Source organism: Dermacentor silvarum, chromosome 7 (genome assembly GCF_013339745.2).
Source record: "Dermacentor silvarum isolate Dsil-2018 chromosome 7, BIME_Dsil_1.4, whole genome shotgun sequence".
Taxonomy (NCBI): Eukaryota; Metazoa; Arthropoda; class Arachnida; order Ixodida; family Ixodidae; genus Dermacentor; species Dermacentor silvarum.
The window spans coordinates 177,370,704-177,393,509 of NC_051160.1; the positions used below are offsets into that span (position 1 = coordinate 177,370,704).

The following is a 22,806-nucleotide window of genomic DNA, read 5'->3' on the forward strand; positions in this document are numbered from 1 at the left end:
CTGATCACCACACTTTCGTGCACATTTCACCTTACACCACACACTGCACTGCACTGGACTGTTCGCAATGTTCACAAGTTCATAGACCCAAACACTTCTACATGAATAAATCCCGCATCCAAACACATTTTGCAATAATCCAAACACCACACACATATGTACCTGATGTTCTCCCCCTATACACTTGTTATTCACACACAATTGCACCAACTAACAATTCAACTATCCGAGGGCGTTCCTAAACGATAGTCCTTTTGTAGCCTACCAGTTATACCCGTTCACTTTTTCCGCCTTTTCCTGAACTCCCACGCATGCCTACTTTCTTTCTGCTTCCTTCTCCCTCTTATGCCGGCACATTTCTCGTGCAGCTTGAAAGCTCTCTGCCTTAACTCTAGCTTCTCCATCTTATTCTTTCTTCTCGACCATCCCATATTCTCATGCACACGCGTCTTCTTACGCCGTCTTGCTTTCAACGTCCTGTGCAAGCTTATCCTACCCTTACACATTCCGTTCAAGTTCTTCCTATCCTTACAAGCTGCCCCTTTTAGACAACTCTGGAACCCGTCACCTTTCTCATTGCTCTCGGAGGTTGACTGCCATATCATTTCTGATGCTTGGTTATCCCTGACACAAGCTTCAATCACTAATGCTCCGTCGTCCCGGGGTGGCGCTACTTTTCCTTCTACTACCTTCTACTTCTCGTAGTCTAAATCCTTCGTCATGTCTGGTGCCTGGCTATCCCGGAACTCAACATCGCTTATCAACCCTCTGTCACTCTGAGGTGAAGCTACTTCTTTCTCTATTACACTCTTCTGCTCTTTGGGTATACAAACCTCGGTCGGGATGGCAGTCATCCTCTTATTCCTGTCCTTTTGACTCAAGACTTCTCCAGTCGTGAACTTCTCCTCTACGACTTCACAGGTGCTCTCTAATCTGCCAACTTCTTCTGGCACCTCTCTTATGTCATGGAACCCTGCTACGCTATCACACCTGTTTTCCATCTCTATATCGGCCTCACTCTCTTTCCTTTTCAATGTGTGTGCTCTCTCTCGCAGCATCTCTATCTCTTTCTCTAGAGACTGTCTCTGTTCCTCGTACGCTTTCTTAGCTGCAGCATGCTCCGCTAATCTAGCCGCCTCACCTACTCGACACCGGCTTAAGGCGCTAGCCAACTCATTCCTTGCCCAGCCTTGCCCGACCGCTTTTCTCTCAATGGGATGCAAATCCGCATCTAAATCATCTCTACTCTCATCAGACGGAGCCATCAATTTCATGGGGCAAATGTGTTTTGGCCTGGGCGAAGTAGAGTCGGATGACGCCGTACTAGGGAAAATCGACCCCTCGCGAGACCTGGCGTTCATCTCCGCTAGTCTAATCTTTAACTCCAAATTTTCTTTTTCCCTTTGGTGCTTTTGTTCTTGCTCCGCGCGTGCTCGTTCGTGCTTCTCGCGCTCTCGTTCGTGCTCTTCTTCTTTTCGTTGTTGCGTATACTTGAAAAACGCCATCGTCTCCTCCTTCGACATATTTAAATCCTTCTCTACCGCCGCCAAGCGTTCCCACTCCATCTTTACAACTCCCGAGTATCGGTGACTAGGCTGTACCAATCCTGGCAGGCTCGCCAATATTTTGTCACCTTTACTCGCTTGGGAGGCGGAGAGTTGCGTACATGCGCTACTCTCGATGGAGGAGAGACACGACTGGCGGCACAGCAAACGAGGATTTAATATTTACAAGAACGGTAGAAGCACGTGGCACACAACACTAAAACCGTAACTCAAAACTAAAGGCACTCAAAACGAAAGACATAACTCAACAAAAATGCTTACTCAATACAAAATACAAAACTCTGACTAAATACCAAAACTACCAGAAAAGAATCTATCTCGGAGCCTAACTCCGCCTTAATGTCTCTAAGTCAGTCCAATCGCTGACTCGTCCAAGTCTGGCCACCCTGGCCCCGGCCTAACTGCGTCGCAAATCAGAAACGTGGGCTCTTACGGACCGACAACTTGAAGTTCCTCTCGTCGGGTCCAAGTCGTATTCATTCGGGGCGTCGTTACTGCTGTAGATGCCGACGACTCGCGTTGCCTCTTTTGTCGGTGGTGAGCTCGTCGGTACTTCATCGATAACGAGCTCGTCAGGGATTCTTCAGCGATGGCGCTCGGCGTTGCTTAGGCCCACCTGGAAAGGCCTAGCGTCGGGATGCGTCGCAACCTCTTTGTGAGTGTCGACGTGGCGTCCCGAGGAGAATCGAACGTGCCGGTCTGCCGCAGAAGGGGGATCCTCTCTGGGGTGCCCGGTCCTGCCATGAGAGGCTGCAGCCAGTCCAGGAGCCTCGCTCGAACTTGCCGAGGTCGACGGCCACACCTTGGACGGCCAACGTGACGGACTCGGCCAGACCCCCAAGTCTCCCGTCGCCAGAGCGTAGCTGGCGATGCGACCTTCCTGGCCCGGAGCCACGTCGATAATCAACGGACAGCGCCGTTCGTCCCTCGATTACGCCTCGGCTCACGCGCCTCGCGCGCTCGCGCCGTTCGGAATGCTCTGTTTATATTGTCCTCTTCTTTTCTCGCCACAGGCGACCTCTTACATGCGACACCACGTCAACTTGGAAACAGAGCTATACATTGAAATCGATGGTGCAACACCTGGTGTGCCACAGGGAAAACGCATGTTACTACACATTAAAAGAAGAGCGGTGGCGTACCGTTGAGATCAGTGTAGCTTCCGCAACCACGATCGCACCCTTTCTGTTTGCTTCGACACAGCGGTGATCGCTGTGCATGTTCGTAGCGTCGCTTCTTTGAATGGGCAGCAATATGCGCTTTCCCTGTGGCACAGCAAGCGTCGCACCGTCGTTTTAAAGGACCCCTAAACCACCCAGTGGTCGAAATTTAGTTGTGGTGTTGCAGTTGTGCACGAGCCTACAACGAACACGTAGCCGCGAGAGTTTTTCGAAATGGTGCCGTAATAGCGGAGTTACACGCGTTTGATGATAAAAAAACGGCCCTCGCACGTTTCGCTCTTTCCTTCGCTACTCTCCTCGTTGGCTGGTCTCCCCTCGTCGCCGAGTGCTGCTCGAAATGTCACGTGACATACGTCATCGCCAACGCGCTTTTCAAAACACTGCCTACTTACGGTTAAGGCACATCCACACTAGCCATGCTAGCGGTGCATATACGGACAGCGAACCGGCCTCCAGTGCTGTAGAACGTCTGCCGTGTGAGAGGTGTCCAAAGTAGATGGCAGTTCGGCCGGCGCCCCGCCCGCTGCACGATCAAACGGCCAATCGACGATGGCGAAGCTGCGCGCCTCCGCCACCGGCAACGAAAACATCGGCTGCAGCTCAGCTGCAGTGCACGGCTACCGACGGCAGACGACCGGCTCAGCTGTGCTCGCATCGCAGCCGATGGTGCCGCTAATATCAGCGTATTTTTATTCTTTGTGTACAATTATTGCGAAGAGCGATAACAACGATAATAAAATATTGCGGCTTGTGAGCGTCAGTAATTCATTTCAAAGCGCCGTCCGCTTTAGCTTTGAAGGGAACTGGAAAAGGCCTAGCGACGATATTGGTGCCGTTGAGCGATCAGCGGCGGTGAGGCTGCCGCACAAATGAGTCCCGGTCTCATCCTCTCTATGTACGGCAAGAAAATCTCGCCGCTCGCGAGCAAAACCGCTGTCGAACGGCAGCCCGTGAATGGCAAACAGCATGCGGCGAGTTAGCATACCAATAACATGGACGTGGACTCAGCGCTTCTCGGCTACCCGCTGATGCTGCGGTGCCGGCCCGCGTTATGTGAAACGTGCCGCTATAGACCCTGCGTTGTGCGCACGTCTGGAAAGGCCAACACTGTCGTACTCTGTTTGCGCAGCTAATCAGACCGCTAAGCATGACTGTGCTGGAACGCGAGCGATTTGGCACTTGCGATGCAGGCTGTAATTACCGATTTGCAAGCGCGCACAAGCGAGTAACACGACGATGAAGAGCAGAAAGCGCGCGTACCTGCTAGCAGACTAATTGGAAGTCATAGGTTCTTGTTCGACCAATGGACATCGTTTCCGCAGTTGACATCACCAGATTCCCCCTGCTGACATCATGACGACCGCTGGGGATACCGGAAAGGCGAGGGGAGGAGGACGGCATTGTTTCATTTTTATTTTGTGGCGCGCCTGCGGCGTGTAGCGCTGCAGCACTTGGCATCGTTGATCGCGACGGCATTCTGAACTCGATGCGTGTGTTAACTTGAAATGTTCAAAAAATATCTGAGGTGGTTTAGGGGCCCTTTAAATGTCTAGCTCTGTTTTTAAGTTGACATCGGCGACTTGCCCCGTTGCCGCTGGTGCTCAATTAGCACACTACCCTTTTATTCTAGTACACTGTACCCGTGGTTGTTGTGGCTCGCCATTACACAATTTATTCTTAATTCATGCAAACATTACACCAACATCAAATTATTTAACAGGTTCAATGCATAATGTAGATTATATTTTTCTAGGTTTAGGCGAACATGTGACCGGTCAGTGAACACTGTAAGGAACCGTGCTGCGGTTGACGTCACCACCGCCGTCGCCTACTCGTACACTGCTTCGCTACGCCTGCTGTACGTGTTTTTGACGTGACGGCGATGCAACGAAGCGTTTGACGGCTATGTGAATGAAGCCTTATGCTATGAACTTGAAAAAAAAAATTTTAATTTAAATACTACAGTTCGATGCCAAAAGCTGTGTCTCCATGTCTCCGCCATCTTCATCATCCCCTCATCTTCACTATGGTAAAAACTGCATTTCACTGCTTAAACGCAGAGATGAAGATGGAAATACTACACATCTTCATCTCTGCATTTAGGCAATGAACTGCAGTTTTCACCATAGTGAAGATGAGGAGATGCGTACATTGCCATGTTGTTGCCGCGTCCAGTATTTTTATGCTATCTCAGTGATTCTGAAACACACCTCAAGCCTGCTTTCGGCCGCTTGGGACGACACAGAGGAACAGATCAATTTAGTGTCAAATTTCTTGAAAGTGGACGACAAGAATATGAGTAAACCACTTCTTTACGGTTACACATGCACCGTACTTCATACCCAGAATGAATATTTTTTGTAATCACTTCCGAGTGAATTTCTAAAAATAGTTGAAGGCAATGTGCAATGTATTGTACAAGGGGCCTTAGAAGGATATAGGGGCAGTAATTTTCAGCAATCACTCTTAGAAATAGTACTATCGCTTTTGCGAGACTCCGTATCGAACTTGTCGAAGTATGCATCTGACAGCGTTCCTGGCATTGTGCGCACATGGCGAGCCGAGCACAGCCCTAGAAACGGTGGCAGCCAATTACGCCGGTGCATCCACTACTGAGTCCTGCGACATCTCGCCAAAGTGATTATCTTGGACAGTTATTGGCCAAAAATACCGCTCATGATCGTAGTCAAGCACAAAATGAACAATCTGCAACATTGATAAAACTGACAGTTTGACGGCTCTGATGGTAGGCTGTTGCCAACGCCGCGAACGCAGTTCTGATTTCGCATCTGACTAACGCGCAGGCAACTATGGGACCCATTTTCTCGGAAAAAGAGGTGTGCATTAGATCCGGGTACCCTGTTTCTAGTGTCTCCGGCAATGTGCTAGAGCCAAAGGTGACTATTAAGTGCTTAGCTGGCACAGTGTAGACCGCTTATAACGTAAGTCACCGGAGTCGCGAATATCCGCACTATAAGCGGTACCGCACTATAACCAAAACAACAATTTTCAAGGCCTGCACATATGCAAAACATGTGCACGGTGCCGAGCGCCGACGAGAAGCGGTAATTGTTGGGGTAACGATGATATTCCTAAATAAACGCATCACTGTTTTGATGATCCAAATATAATCTCACTATGAGGGAGGGAACAGTCTACCTGACTGGAGCAGTATTTTTTTTTATTTGAGGTGTTGCTACGCTGCACTCCGCAACACACCAACGACCGCTGCTTCGCGTCGGCACCAGGCACAGCGGCTTCCGCCGCGGCCCCGGGGTACAAACACGAGCAGTATCCGCTTGTTTACACCACCACAGTTCACCGAGATCAAAAGCCGTCATACCACCCCACCACTACTGCAGGATTTCCGCCACTAGAACAAATGCTACAATAATAAAGCGCGGCCGGCGTGGGCCAGACACTGCCAGACATTCAATGCGCCCTAAACGATTCTCTCCCTATTCCAATAGGGAGCGAATCACGGCCACATTCCAATAAGGGTGTAATCCAAAATTCCTACCTTGCTTTCTTGGTGCACATTAATTAATCTCCGATTATTAAAATCAATTCCCTCCCCTTTCTCCCATGGCAGATTTCACTTTTTGTTCTTTTTTTGCTGCTTGCTGTGCTAGATATTGCTTGCAATGTCATCAAATGTCTAGGAAATCGTTGTTGGCTAGTCTGAGCGAGTTTTGCAGTGAGCTTCAACACTCTGAGCAAGGAGCAGCAGGTTACGCAACTACCCCTTGACAAATGTTGGATAGCTAGGCACGTAGGAGCTGCGCTCGGCAAGGTCGCTGTGCCCGGTCCCGGAGATAAGAGGGCCACGCTCAGCGGAGACCAGTGCCTCAAAAGTCCTGAAGCGATTATGTTGTCCCTAGGCACCTAGGAGCTCCATGTTTGCCATGACAACACGCGTTAAGTCTCCGCTGTACCTACTAGCAATTGGAAAGTCGCTGCCAAGGCCGGCCAACGAAACTGCCCACGCCGGCAATCGCCTGCTTCCCGATAACGGCAGAAAACGAAACTTCGGGGAGCTGGCGCCGAGCCGACTGGAGCGGCGGTGCTTGCACGGCGGAGGGCGCACACGGTGACAGCTGAAAGTGAGGGAGCTACAAGGGAAGGCGAGGGGAGCCACCGAAGCGGCGGAGTTGCCAAGGCGAAATCCACTTCCCTGCCGCCCTCCTCCCTCACAATTCCACGGTCTCTGCGTGCGCCCTTCGCCATGCTGTGCCGGCGCCGCCCACTCCCTGAAGTTTCGTTTACTGCTGGTATTGTGAAGCGAGCGTTGGCCGGCGTTGGCAGTTTCGTGGTGCTCACTCGCTATGCGCGCGCAATATTTCACGACTCGCACTCAAGATTCTGGTTTCAGCCTCACTGGCTGTTCGTTCGCACCACGTGCCCTTCTCCTCCACTTCATCTCTCTTTCTTCCTCGAGCACTCCTTGGGGCGACCGTTTGAGGGGAGCGTGCGCCGTCTCCGCTGACTTCCGTACTCCCAGGCAGCTGCACTGTAACCAGTATTTCGTTTCCCGCAACTGCACTATAAGTGATACGTGTATACATGGAGTGCTATGGGAAAATTAACGGGAGTCTGAAAAGACTGCACTATATCCGGTCCTGCACTATAAGCGGTTACGTTATAAGTGGTCTATACTGTAGTTCCTCGTTATCGTGTATGATCTTGATCCTTCGACATTGATTACAGTTTCATCCTTCCATCCTTCCAGGAGTTCCTCATCTCTTAAATCCATCAGGTCACCCTCTAAAATTAGACCTCTGACAGTATTTATGGTTCAGTGTGCAGTAACGGCGATAGGGATACCTCCAAATGCCACAAGTTTAGTTAACTTGCCGTACTGCACTGTTTCGAACCTTGAGTAGCAAATCCCCACTGGCCATCACGGTGGCTTTATGATGGCCAGTCAATGGTAAATATAAATAAAGTCAATGGTCTCTGTGAGACACTCCTCGAATACAAGGAATGGTGAAATCATTTTGGCCTTCTTGTTAGCTCACTATGGATGTGGAATTCTGGGAAAGTCTTCGCTCTTCAGAAAAGCTGAAACAGCGTCGGTGTGCCACTTTTTGAGGGATGATCAGTTGAAAAAGGTTTGGAAGATCCCGTGAAGCGTGTAGTTGTATTCGGCAATGATGCCAGTCACCCACCACCAAGCCCAACGAGGGTGCACGACAGGGTGAAGCAAACTCTATCATGCCAACTGCATGTTGTCACCATAAGTCTATATGTTACAACCAAGGCTGGTTACAGTACACCAGGTTAATCCAGGCCTCCAGGGAAGATGGAAAAAATGAGGAAAGAGAAGTAGACAGGAGAGATTGCAGGAGAGAAAAGTGGAAAGTAGAAGAAAAGATAAGGAAAGGTGACCGGCCCATCTCCTGTGGGTGGGCCACGAAGACCGTTTTGGTTTTGCATTCGATTGTAACGTGCAGGCAATTTTCGGACCCATTTTCACGAAAACAATTTGCGCGTTAAATTCGGGTGAAAATAGTACAGGACAAGTGCACAAAATTCCAGCTGTGCACATACATTCTTGACAGGCACAGCACCATGGAGTTGTGTATAAAGATGCCAAGTGAAGAACAGGTGCTACCAAACAATCTCAAAAACAATGTCTCGGCCATCATATGCCTATTATCCCTTTTGTCAAATTCAACCTATGGTAGGCACGCTTCCAAGATCCACCAACTGAATAAGATATCATGAGTAGACCTTATTTTACTTGACTGTAGCCAGAGATACATAACTCTACTAAAATAACTTTAAGGACCTCTTTCAGAACCTTTTCAAACCCAACTTTCTTGCAGGATCTTCAATACAACAGATTCCTCTACAATACAGATATGGTAATTTTATCCCAAGGCACTTGATACAGAGCTGTGGTTATTTACCAATGGCATCCTAAAGCAGCAGCCAGTGCTGCATGTAATCAATTCCTTTATCATGGCGATTGAAAATAGCATTACTGCGCAGGAAACTGACTTCCAGTGCTGCAAACAGACTAATAGATTTGCAGGGTAGCCGACCTACATGAATTTGCAACATGGACAGTTCAACCAGCGATCTTCCATTACATTACTCACTAAAATAAACAGTTCCTAGACAATTCCGTGACATTTCTAGGTTTTCAGAGATTCCCTGACTTTTCCAGGTCTCTCGACACCCTGTGAAGTTCTGGCGCAGATGAGACGAATGGGGGAGCTATTCTTCAAGATTTGAATTGGGATATTATGAAATAAGGAGAGGTGCGTTATTCTTTACATAAGGAAAGAAAAGATGGTAGTAGTTCAAAAAGATGACACGTGCACTACGATTCGGCACACCTTCAACGTTAATGGTGAGAGTTTGAGTGAACATATCTGACACAGCAGATGTGATGCTTGTTCAATGATTGCACAAGAGCAGCTTCACTTTCACTTGAGTTACTCTTCTGCCCCCTATAGCTGGTGCGAAGAATACAGACAAAAACAAAAACACGCTGGCTCTATGCAAGTGCTCTTGCACCAAGAGCACAGCTTGCGACTGCGTGCAAATACACCTCCATGTTTTGTGCAGTAAACTTGCACGCACCCATAAATTCTTGTAAACATTATCAGTAAAGAATATTGATTGCTCTCGTAATCAAATGCTTTGCCAAGGCCCATGCTGCACGTGCGTCAGCACAGCTGCGCCCACCATACTTACATGAGCCACTCTCCCTGCCATGGATGAAAATTCCCGGACAATGACGTTCACCACGTCTCGGAGCTGAAACACACGAGTACACAGTTAGAGACAACAGGTCCCACAAGAAGACACTGAAGGGCACAATACCACTCGGTTGCAAATAACTTCTGACGCCCATGCCTTAGAACACCATTGTAAACCCATAGTCTTAAGTACACCCTAACCTGCTTACTAATCCTGCATGCGCCTGTTTTTTCCCATGTTTGCCCTCAAGAATGACCATTCAAATTTCCAGTTGTCGTTAGTGTACATAACATTGTCATGTAGGAGAGCATCTCTTGCCTAACCTTATCTCATAATAAATGCTAAACTCTACTTGGTTGTGAAGTGAAATCCAAACTGCCCTTACTTGAGTACCACACCATACCTCACCATGTCAATTCGAAGCGGGCAGTGGGGACCGCCGCCATGTTTTATGTACGTGAGTTGCGAGAAGGTGCTGGGTACTGCGACCTGATGCTCTGGACTCCTCCTAGGACCCGTACACACAGTCCAGAGACTCAACCTCTCATCACCACTCTAGTGCACCGATTCAGTCACCGCCTGCTAGGCCTGGGCCCGCAATGACCACTGTTCCAGCTCCAATCAGTATGAAAATTCCTACATCGACGAATCTCCCTCCTTCACAGATGGCAACAAGCCTTTCCCAGGTGACTTTTCAACATCCTCGCATTCCAGACATCTTTCTTGGCGAAGCATTTGAAAATGTTGAGGACCGGCTTGATCAGTATAAAAGGCCTGCTAAGGTCAACAACTGGAGCACAAAACAAAGATTTGTACATACTTATTTTTCCTTAGAAGACTGCGATCACACATGGTTTCGCAACAGGGAAGATAGTTACCAAATGTGGAACGACTTTCAGTGTCAGCTCCTCAATTGATTCTCCAGTTCCGGCCAGTGGGATTACACGCAACAGGTTTTCGAAGCGTGCCATCAGAAGCTCAACGAAAGCGTTGACACGTATGCTGTGAATATGGCCCATTTATTTCACCAAGCTGACCCCTATATGCCCTAGACTAAGAAAGTGCGCCATCTCATGCAAGGAACAATTGTTTGCAGGCCTGGTTCGAAACCCGCCAACCACAGTAGACGAATTCATAAAGAAGGTCACTGTTATCGAGCATGGCACCTCAGCAACAATGCCAGCACTTCGACCAACTTCCCAATAACACACCGCTCAGAATTCCACCACTAGCAAGCACTCTCTGTGAGGGCTGATTTGCAGAATACTGCGTGAGGAGCTACAAACTCTGGTTGCTCCTTCTACCGAGCCAGCAGTCGCTTATTTTGTCAAAGTTGTGCATCAGGAGCTCTGGCAAGCTTTTTCATCATCCACACAATGCCCTGAAACACGCTTGCTGAGCTATGCTGATGTGCTTCGTCGTCCTTCAGCGCCAACAACTTCGTTCAATCCACGACCTGTTATAGACGTTTTCACGAGGGCGCTTCCGACGGTCTGGCGTGGAGAGTATGTGTCAGTGTTGCCTGTTCGGTATGGACTGTGAGCTTGCCTTGCGCTTGCATTGCAGAGTGGTAGCTTTCCTTCAATGTTTCCGTTTATTTTTGTCACTAATGACTTATGCTCGTAAATAATGGCATATATACTCATCAAAAGGCTACAGCCCACCACTGTGCAGTTTATGGGTGCACAAACAACCAGCGGAAAATAAAGATTTTGGAGATAAGTGTGTCCACAACACTGCACTCTGCGAGACCACTGCCGCGATGTGGTATGTTCACGCTTCACCGGTTTCCTGGATCACCTGAGGACTTGGCATTTCACTCTAATGTGAACCAATGCACACATCAGTAAAATAACGCATTTTTGGTAAACTCCTTTCGGCACATTTCCCAACAGGTTGCGAGAATTGTCAGCTCTTCGATGCAATATTTCTCGTATGTAGTGACAGAGGCTACATTTGTTATTCTTTCAAACACGAATTCATTCCAGTGTCTAATACGAAGGTCACACAGCGCACTTTTGATCGTGATCGAGCCCGATATGCGTCTAATTTCTTGGTCGCGATTGGCTTCTTTGCTCAATCTGCAGAAGGGAGCCAATCGCGGTCGAACATTCCGATCCAGATCGGTCTCGATCGCTATCAAAAGTGGCCGTGTGACACCGGTATAAGACAAATTGGAGCACTCTGCAAGAGAATTAGTCGGTAAATACACTTCGCAGCGATCTGGAAAAATCGTGTCCTATGGAAGATGTATGCAGACCCTGTGTCCACCAAAACATTGTCTCTGCGTTCACACGCACCCTGCGCGGCCCTGCCCATAAAGGTAATTAACTTCAACAGTGTTGTGCTGCATCGAGCTCACCCATCTTTGAGCGTTGTCGATGTGTTTGGGCAGCAAGAGTATGCAAAAACGAATGTGTCAACCTCATCAGCGCGGCCTAGCGCCAGTGCTAGAGTTCGGGAACCATAATGTGCTAACTGTGCGTGGCGTAGAAACGCGCTAAATGAGTCCACGCAAGTAATAACGTAAAAAACGGTATTCGCATGGGTACGCGGACAATAGAATCATGCTTGCAAGAATAACAGTAATGAAAAAAATAAATTATTCGCACAGTCGATCAAGTGAAATACTTAAGTGCGTGAAGTGACCGCTTCGCTAAACCACTAAGCGCATTTCACTCACGGTCAGTAGTGGTTTACAGTCATATGCATATGTATTTATTCGACAATTGTTAAGACTCGACATTATTATGAACATAGCACAGTGAGACGATGTAAGGGAAACAAGAGAAAGAGCAGAGATGGCCCTAACGCTGCAATATCATTGGCTTATTTCGCTTCAGAGATAGCGCACACGAACAATTTTTGGCGTACGTGATATCTTCCATATAAACTTCGCGCACGATCTACGTTAAGGTTCACCATGAGCAAAGCTTGTTACAAATTCAGACATTCGAAAGAAAAGGCATTCCAGGTAAACAAACGTAAAAAATAGGTAAACAAATATATCTTTATAACAAGTTCTGTTATAATCCCTATTGGGATTGACAGTATGTATAAATAAATAAATACTAAATACTAAAAATAAAAATCTAGCACCTGGGCTGTATCAGTTGCGCTGGCATCTGTGATCACTGTCGCGCGTCGGTTCGCTGCAGGTACCGCGCTGCTCGATCGCCAGGCTTATGCTTCGACATTTGGTTATAAGCACCCTCCCTGTCCCGACGTGGGAGGTGCCCTCTACACCTTGACGAACAGTCTGGTGTCCTTCAGGACCCTTTTTGGAAATAAAGTTTAACCAACACCACCACCACCCTGCACCACACCAGATCCAATAAATTTTTCATGATTGAGCTGTTCAGTTGCGTCGGAAGCGTATGGAGTAACCACCGCATATCTACCAACCACTGACACGCGTCGTCGGGCCGCCGGTGTGAGGCTTGGGCTGGACACAGGAAGACTCACATAGTAGGGAACGGTTTAATGCTGGCTTAACGTTACACACACATCACACCAACTGAGCAGTACAGCGGCAATGGCTTCACTGATTCGCCCATGGCGGCAAACAAAAAAAGGATGAGGCTGCCGGAAACGGAAGCAGGCAGGGTAGGCGACGATATCGGCGCGGCTGCTTGCTGCGCAGGACACGTGGCGCCATCTGTAGCCGCCCAGACCAACTGGGCCAAGCACACATCGCTCACATTCCACCCCCGTCTGGGTGACCAAGTCCCTTGGTCTAACTTGGCGTCTACAGCTCAAGCACGAAGTCTCGCAAGTGACGGGGAAGGTGGCGCACACGCTTTTGGCGCTGAGGCTGTGTCTGGTCGATGGCAGTTTCATCGTCAGGGACTGTAGTGGAGGATGTCTCCCCTTCAAGGCTGGACGAAAGGTGTGCAACAGGAGATGACGGAGGCGCATACCACTTGATTTGCGAAACATGCACAGTTCTTGGCTGGTTAAGCAAGCGAGCTGTCACTCCTGACACACGCAAAGCCTTGAATGTGGATGCAGTCAACTGCTCAGTGAGACGGTATATCCCTCAAGCGCGGGGCCATTTTCTCGCGGGGCGCTGGCGCTTGACTTTTGACCCATACTAGGTCAGCTACTGTGAAGCTATGAGAGCGATGGGCACTATCATAGTGGCGTTTGCGGTAGGCTTGAGCTGCTTCTGAATGCCTCTGAACGTTGCGCTGTTGCGTCGAGGACACGCTCAACAAGGCCAGTTTGTTGGAGCGACCGTTGTTGCTGGAGAGGAACCTTAGGCACGTAGCTGAAGAGCAACTGGAAGGGCGAAAAGCTTGTGCTAGAGTTCACCGAAGTGTTGACCGCAAAGGCTGCTTCATGGAGCTTTGCAGGCCATGATAAAGGTTCCAAAGCCCATATTTTTCGTAACACTGTAAGTAATGTTCCATTGCTACGTTCAACGAGGCCGTTCCCTTCCGGTCGGTAGGCTGTTGAAAAGTGCAGCTCAACGTTATGTAGACGCATGAACCGCTTCAACTCTGTCGACTCAAAGGCTGACCCATGGTCAGAGAGGCAGTGGTCAGGTGCACCATAGCAGTAAAATACTTTATGCAAAGTATGAATAACTTCGCGTGCCGAGGTTGACGAAACGGCTGCTGGAGCAATAAAGCGAGTCGCAAAACCAATCACGTTCAGTATGTACTGTGATGAGTTGCTGGGAGGCATAGTTATGTGGTCGATAGCAATGCTTGAGAATGGAACATCTGAAGTGGGCATTTTGCCAAGAAAGCCAATACTTCTTGAGGTTGGACGGTTATATTGCTGGCAGCACTGGCAGGATGACACGTAGCTCTTGACTGCTTTTTCCATATCTGGCCACCAGTAGCGGTCTTGCACTTTGTTTAAAGTCCGCTTAACGTCGAAGTGACCTGCACCATCATGTAGTGCCTGGAGAATGGCGGGGCGCAATGACAATGGCGCTACAACAGCATAGGTTCCTGCCGGTGTCCGATGATATAGAATGTTGTCGACTAGATTGAACTCGGCCGGGGCATCTCCATCAGCAAGGCTTTGAAGAATTGCGCTGCATTCAGGGTCTTTTTCTTGAGCGGTAGCCAGTGTTTGGGCGGAGTGTGTGACTGCACACGAAAGTCGAGACAAATGGTCAGCTACAACATTCTGCCGTCCAGGCAAATGTCTGACAGAGAAGTCAAATTCAACCAAGTCCATGAGCATGGACGTAAATCTACGAGATGGTTTCACACACTTGGTCAAGCAAGCAACAGTCCAGTTATCTGTAACTAGGACGAACTTCATTCCGATTAGATACTGACAAAATTTCACTGTTATCGCATAATGTACTGCGATGCCTTCCCACACGTTACTGTGAACCTTGCGTTCGTCTAGTGTCAGGGATCGGCTAGCATAGGCAATAACACGTTCTTTGCCATCCTGAAATTGTGACAACACTGCTCCTATGGCTGTTGATCTGTTGTCGCGGTTGATCTGATCGGTCTACTATCCCCAAGGTCGGATAAAGGAAATCGCTATGTCCTGACCCTTATTGACTTTTCGACACGCTATCCTGATGCCATAGCGCTCGCTAGTATCGATTCTGTCAGTGTCGCCGAAGCACTACTTGAAATGTTTTCCTGAGTGGGCTTGCCACGAGAGGTAGTCACCGATCAAGGTACAAGTTTCACTTCTGAGCTCATGCAGGAATTCGGTCTGCCACAACCAAGAGCTGTCCTACAGATCACGTTTATCTTTTCGGAGATTTTAATTTTCCGAACATTGACTGGAACGTTTTGTCATCACCCTGCCATATTTCAACAGAACTCGTTAACCTGTCGTTGGATTTTAACTTTTCGCTGGTAGTAAATAACCCTACACGTGGCACTAATTAAAATTGACAAGCGTTATTCCAGAAAGTATTTGCTTGCTGTAAACAATGTTGCTCTGCCTCTAAATGCATCAGTTTCCCTTAAATTTAAATGAAGACAACAAACCTGTTCACGCAGTGTGCTGTAATTAGTTGATTCAAGTATAGTGAAGCTGCTCAGATGTTGCCTTTTACATCGTACGATTTTTTCATCGACAGCTGACACTTTGTCATGTTTTCAGCAAGGCTCTAGCATCAGTCAGAAACACCTGGCCAGACAATGTCATCAATGCTTTTCTGAGCCAGGCCAGCCTTGATGAGCCCCTCGTAATGCTCAGTCATTGCTTCAAACGACACCAGGTACTTTTCAACGGACTGTTTTTCCTCTGTTCAGCAACTGGCCGATTCACAACTGGCGTCGACCGATTATTTCGACACCAGCAATTCAAACAAGCTCGATTATTTAGACTACTTTGAGGCACCATCACTGGCCCATAAATTTAAAGTATAAGTATCGCCGAAATTTCGGACACCTTAAGGTATGCCATACTATATAATGCGGCCTCTGCCTGCCCGACTGCGTGCTAATTTGAACGCCGAGTTCAGCGGAAATGCCAATATTTTGGCGTTGATACGTCGCTGGCATCGCCGCAACATGGTGGTCGGCCATGTTGCCGACACCTCCTGGAAACCGAAACTAGCGAAGGCTAGGCCAGCACCGACCGCGCCCAAACCGTCGGGCAAGCGAACTCCGGCAAACCATTCGGGAGTGCATTCAGGTTGGCTCCACGTGTCCACAGCGACACGGCCGCGGCGACTTAAGTTGTTTAAGCGGCGCCGACTACACCCTTGATGTCTCCGCCAATGAGGACAGTGACTGTTTCACAAAAAAGAAATGGCGTCATTCGGCTATGATAGCGCGGTCGACTCTTGCGCGGCGATTTTGAAGCCTTGCATTCTGCTCGATTCTATATGCAGCCCTTATCATCCACCGTTCTCTGCCTGCTGATACCACATAACATAGGTGGAGCGCCGCTCTTATACCACTGACAAAGCGCAAGGAGCGGCAGCGGAAAATACATCGCTACAAAATCGCGGTCTCGTTGCCAAAGATTGAAGATTCGGTGCATGCATTAATTGTACTTTCATCTATTTGTGGCGACAGCATAACAATGGTAGAGATACAGATTGACCAGATTGTAGACAAACATACGTGCCGCAGGACCGCGTTGACGAACTTCGGCTTCATTTTTGGACGATCCCTTTCCGGGATACTTTCACTTTCGCGACATTTCCCGCGACTAGCACTCTGGACACGTCGACGGATGATAGCGTTCCTGGCACACTACCAAGTATGCCGACGCTGACGCTAGTGACGTGAAATCCAGCGAAAGTGAACGTATCCGCGAAAGTGAACGTATCCCCGAAAGTGGTCAAACGAGACTAATGTCTTTTTTAGCCACTGGCGGAATAAATTCAGTTATTTTCTGGCGAATTTGGATATATCCGACTCCCAATTATTTGTACTTTTAGGCGGTCCCCATCGAGCCTGAATTATCAGTCGCCGTTCGTTTTATGAAGCCTCTTTAGTCATGCGCGCTACGCACGTCTGCGGGCCACTGAGGCCACACATGTAATGAGCAGGCGCTAATTTTGGCGCACTTCGACGCAAAGTTGTGTATTTTTATGAGGAAGGCGCAGGAAATCTTGTATGGCGCAATCTGGCGCATTTGGCGCAGGAGTGGGAGCACTGCTGATACGATCGGTCCAATTGAGCACTGTGATGGTTTTAGTGACCGCAGTATCCTTCAACTCACTATCCTCAAATCGGTACCAAACATAGGATCTATAGCTAATAAATTAATTCGTAACTACAATAAAGCAGACTATAACAGCATGAACAAGAAATTGGCGGTATTTTTCCATCAGTATTTTATACCATCTTTTATGTTGCAGTCTGTGAATGAAAACTGGCTGGCTTTCAAGAATACGATGTTAGATTTAGTTGACAAGTATGTGCCTCTTATTTCCATTTCACATGATAACAAGAAACCTTGGTTCAACTCGTCACTGCGCAGACTACGAAAAAAGAAAGAAATGGTTTTATGCAGCTGCAAAGCGTTCACCCAGTCTTCCTGGGACAAGGCATGCCTGAAAGAATATTTTTCACCTGTATGTGCAGCTAAAGCCAAGTACTACTCGTGTGACCTGCCCTCCCTTTGACACCCAAGAAAGTTTTGGAAAACCATATCGCCTTGATAGTACACCGCAACAAATTTGTCTCTTCACTGACAAGAACATTCCTTTACCGCACGAGCAGTGCTCATCTGAGTTCAACAAATTTTTTTCATCAGTATTCACGAAGGAAGATTGGCTCAACGTGCCCTTGGCTCTGAAACTAGATTATCCATATATGGAACCCATAACGATCTCTGCTGAAGGCATTGCATGTCTTACAAGTAACCTCAAACTATCTACATCAGCCAGTATAGATAATCTCAACAGTAAAATATTAAAAAATACCCTAGCCCCACCTAGTAAAATTTTGTGCTACATATTTGAGCCATCATTGTCGACCGGTCAATCACCTAAAGACTGGAAGGTGGCTAAGGTAATTCCAGTATTCAAAGTAGGAAGCAAAACAGTACCAGATAACTACCGCCCTATTTCCCTAACATGCATCTCATGTAAGTTGCTGGAACATATAATCGCATCGCACGTCTACAGCCACCTGGAGTCTAATTTCTTTTTCATTATTCAACATGGCTTTAGAAAAAATCTTTCCTGTGATACGCAATTGCTTGAGTTTACACCCGATTTGCACTTTAACATGGATAATAACTTACAAACTGACAGCATTTTCCTTGATTTTTTCAAAGCTTTTGACCGTGTTGTTCACTGCAGGCTGTTTTCAAAATTAAATTCCCTTGGACTTGACTCCGCTAGTTTATCTTGGATTTTAAATTTTTTTATCATTTCGTGAACAATTTACAGTTATTAATAACCGTGCTTCTTCTCTGGCTGATGTAACTTCAGGAGTCCCTCAGGGCAGCGTCCTAGGCCCTCTACTTTTCCTAATTTACATAAATGATCTGCCCAATAACATTTCTTCCAAGTATAACACTATTCGCTGATGATTGTATTGTTTACAGAAAAATGAGTTCTCCAGATGATCACGTTATTCTGCAAAATGACATTAACCTAATAAGTATGTGGTGTAGTAAATGGCAAATGGTTCTAAACTTGGGCAAATGCAAACTGCTTTCTTTCAGTAGCAAAAAATCCAACTCAGATTTTTCCTACTATATTAACAACTCTGCCATAAATCGTCTTCAGTCATACAAGTATCTAGGAATCCACCTGACTCAAATCCTTTCATGGTCCCCCCCACATTACTGCTATCTGTGCTAAAGCGTCCAAAACACTTGGCTACACTCGACGCAACCTGCATAAATCACCAACTAACATTCGCAAGTTGGCGTACCTAACGTTCATTCGCCCACAGTTGGAATTCGCGTCATCGATCTGGTCCCCCCACCAAGATTACTTAATCTCTAACTTATAATGCGTACAAAACTGGGCTGCCCAGTTTATTTCTGGAAATTATGACCGCCAGTCTAGCATAACGAAAATTAAACTTGAGAATTCACTGCCCCTCTTCAAATTCGTTGTTCCGCTTCCATTTTATGCTTGCTTCATGGATACATTAACCACACCAGGCCACCTGTCCCTTGGCCCTTGAAAACTCCAATGCGCATGTCTCGACGGCTCCATAATCACGTTAGCATCAAGCGTATCTTTGGTAAAACACAAGCGTTTAATTCATCGGTGTTGCCGCGTGCCATTTCACTTTGGAACGATCTTCCTGAGGATATCGCCTTCATTACAGATCACTGAGCATTCCATTGCCGTCTGAGTGAACATTTCATGCCTGTGTTCGAACTGTTAAATACTTGTTGAATACCATATTTACTTGTTTCGGACATGATCTGACCTGTATTTCTTTTTCCTTGTTGAAATTAATTTTATGTTAAGCATTGTATAACTTCTTTTAATCTATCTATCTGTATTCTCAATTGAGAATGAGCATTGTGAATCTAAAAGGCACTTTTTGTACACACTTTAGCTCATTTTCCTATTTTTCGCGTGTTATGATGCCTTGTAATTCCACGCGATGAGTAACACGAGAACAAGGTGAGAGCAGGAGCCAACATTTCAACAAGTGGACTTGTCTTCTTCAAGGCGACATGTGCTCTCCTCGGCACAGTACATGTAGGTAGGATTCTTCTAAAGGGGAGAGAAGGTGAGGCGGGTGGGTGAAGTAACGAGCGAGAGTGTGTTAGCGGCTAGGGTGTAGAATTGAAAAAAAATATAATGCACTGCTGATAGTCGGTGGAGGAGTTTGAGGCAGCGCCTTGTGTTAGCAGGTTGACGTGTCATGGCAGGTTCCTCTTTTCATGCAAGGGGGGGGTCTGCTCCGCTGGGGGTCAGTGAACTATCGTGCCTGCCAGGGAGAATAAAAGTAGCAGTGGAAAAATGGTGTTCAGGCGCACAAAAAAAAGGTGGTAAAGCGGGGGGGTGTTGGTATAGAGATAAAAGGACGAAAGGATTAAGTGAAAGCAATGGGAGGTTGGCATATTGTTGACAATCGCATAAAAAAAATTTTTAAAAGAACTAAACAAAAAAAAATCAGCTAAGCAACTCAATGAACAATCACTAAGTGCTGTTGCCTATGCTTTTCAATTTAGCATAGCGAATAGATTCTAAAGCTCCCTTTGAAACGTTCATGCCTATTGGTTGCAATGTATTGAACTTATGAATGAGGTACGATTCTCTATATTTTCTGTCTCGTGCAGTACGAAAATTTGATTGTAGTATGTAGAGTTTAAGTTCATCAAAGTTATGACCTGATTGGTTGAAATGTTCGGCGACGGCTTTGGGAAGCTTTTTAGCTGTGTCCGCGCGATGTCCATTTAGCCTGATGTTCATTGATCGTCCCGTTTCACCAATGTATTGCTTCTTACAGAAGGAACACTCAAGCATACAAATTACATCGGAGCTAGTGCAAGTAAAGCTAGTTTTCACTTCGTGTGCGTAACCATTTGCGGTACTTTTAATTTTAAGGTCACTTTGAAGGTGCTTACAGGTTTTGCACCTGGGGCGAGAACATGATTTTATAACGGGGGAATCATGTTGGCAGACTTTTGAATGCACCAACATGTCTTTAAAGTTTCTGTTGCGGCGATAGGTAACCCTTGGTACATCCGGGAACGCTTTTCTCAGACGCTCGTTACTTGATAATATTGGGTGGTATTTTCGTAGGATGTTGTTTATGTTTGGGAGGGCGTTAGAATATTTTGTTATAAAAGCTGGTGGTCTATCAGACTTTGGTATAGGTTGTTTCTGAGCTAATGCCGACTGCCTCTCTAATCTTGACGCAACGTCATAAGCCCGGTCGAGAGGAATTTGTGGATGCTTTCGTTTCGCTAGCGTTGCTTTAAGGTCATTTAGGTGGTGGATATAATCGTCGTCGTCGCTACAGATTCTTCTTATTCGTTTCGCTTGCCCGACAAAAATTCCTCGCTTGCAATGTCGCTGGTGATGACTGGTGTAGTCTAAATACTGCTGGCTATCCGTAGGCTTCCGGTAAAGTGTGGTCTCAGTTTTTCATGTTCTATGTAAACCGTCGTGTCGAGGAAGTTGATCTGCCTAGGAGAGTGGTGAGCAGTAAACAGCTGCCCAAGTTTGCGGTAGTAATACTTGTTGCCCGAGGATCTTGTATTGTTTTATGATACAATTGCTGATTTGTGTCTGTCTCTAGCGATGGTGATGCAATAGTGTAAGCGATCAGCACACACACAAAGCATTTCGATTGCAAGGGGAATGCAGAAGTGCTCCTTAGGCACTCTAGGAATGAACTTCCCAAAGGGCACTGCAGTGATGTATGGTGATGACATAGCACAATACTGTCTGTCGACATTAACTACACACCGTTCCCCTCCGAGAGGCCACACCTGATACACAGTTTGAGGATTGCTTTCCGTCCACGTCCAATGTCAAGCAAACACCACTGACCAAGCATCGGATTATTACGAGACCAATTCGACAGACCACGAGACCAATTCGACAGAACCCCTGCCACAAGGCCCAGAAGGAACATTAAGAAATACAAAAGCAAGTTAAGGAAATCCTCGAGGAAGATGTGATACAGCCTTTGTATCCCGTGGTGTTGGTCAACAGCTTGCGCTTCTGTATTTATTAACTACTGCAAGTTAAATCAAGTAACAAAGAAAGACCTGTTACTAAGCATAGACAATTCACCAGACAAGTTGCACCACGCAAATTATCTTTCCTCCATGTGATGTAGATCTTGTTCACCGTCATTTGTTCTCGTCACGGGAATGGGTAACTTGTTTAGACATAAAGGATGTCTTCTGGTAATTTCAGTAGCCTTCAAAATGCGTAATCTCTTGCGATTATTATGTTGGACTTGAAAAAATAGGAAAACTTGGTGTTCCAATGCATCTCTACTGAGTAAATAAAGGGTGTTTAAGTAACTTGGTGTGTTAAATAAAGCCCTCATGCATGGAATCACTCGGCTGATAACGTACACTGACCTGAGAAGGGTCCGCACTGGCATGAATGCAGAAGACGCCCGAGTCACCATACGCGTGGTTGTACGCAGTAGCATTGTACATCCAATGGTACCTGCATCATCATAATATCAGCATTGCACAGGTCATACATTCTTGGGATTGGTGCCAAGCCAAAATCGGGATAAAGTTCTTCAATGGGTATATTCCTCAAACAGTGCACAGTGGGGTCTCGTTGATACAATCTTTACGGGAACCAGTAAATAAAACGCATCATCCAAAGATCGTAATATCCAAAGCAAGCTCAAAAAAGTATGAATATAGGCGTACTCGGTTACAAACTCAACAGCAAAGGTTCGTGTGGAGTCGAGCACTACTGCTCCGCAAAACACGTCAAGCGGAGCAGCATCACTCGACGCCACACGAACCGCAGCCAATGCACTTTTATTTAGCAGCATTGAAATAGCTTGTCAGTTAGAGCTGAACTTTCTTTTCAATGACCGTAAGAAAGTTCTTCTGGAAGTTAAAAGAAGAAGCCGCCTCTCCCTCACTCAACTGAGCAGCGACGCACCGCCAATAGCTGTGGCCACACTGCCGCAGCAGCGTTTCACCGCCGGCGACTGGGGCTAAACACGTTGTTCGTGGGTCGTTGGACACTGGAATATGAAGTACCATAGAAGTCGTATTACCCAATTTCAGGTGAAAACTCAAATGCAATAACCGTATCAAAATACATTGCTCCTATGGGACTGGGAAAAGAAAAAGAGACGTATTACCCTGAAAAACTTATTATGCAGAATCTTATCAACGAGATTTCCTCAAACCCAGGCTTCGGACGAAAATCCCATGGGCGAAGTCCTCCAACATTATTGCTTTAAAAGAACAGCAGATTTACTCTTTCCGTGCTGCAC

The 22,806-nt window shown here is 46.9% G+C and overlaps 1 protein-coding gene across 2 annotated transcripts in view; it reads right to left on the reverse strand.

Moving 5' to 3' along the window:
• LOC119458721 (mitochondrial-processing peptidase subunit alpha-like) overlaps positions 1–22,806 on the reverse strand; it is a 213,121-nt gene that overhangs the window by 43,377 nt on the left and 146,938 nt on the right. For both annotated transcript variants that reach the window (XM_037720576.2, XM_037720577.2), the window contains exons 10-11: positions 21,920–22,010; positions 9,452–9,514 (exon numbers count right to left, since the gene is read on the reverse strand). In XM_037720576.2, the coding sequence (XP_037576504.1) occupies positions 9,452–9,514; positions 21,920–22,010 (154 nt within the window). The remainder of the gene's footprint in view (positions 1–9,451; positions 9,515–21,919; positions 22,011–22,806) is intronic.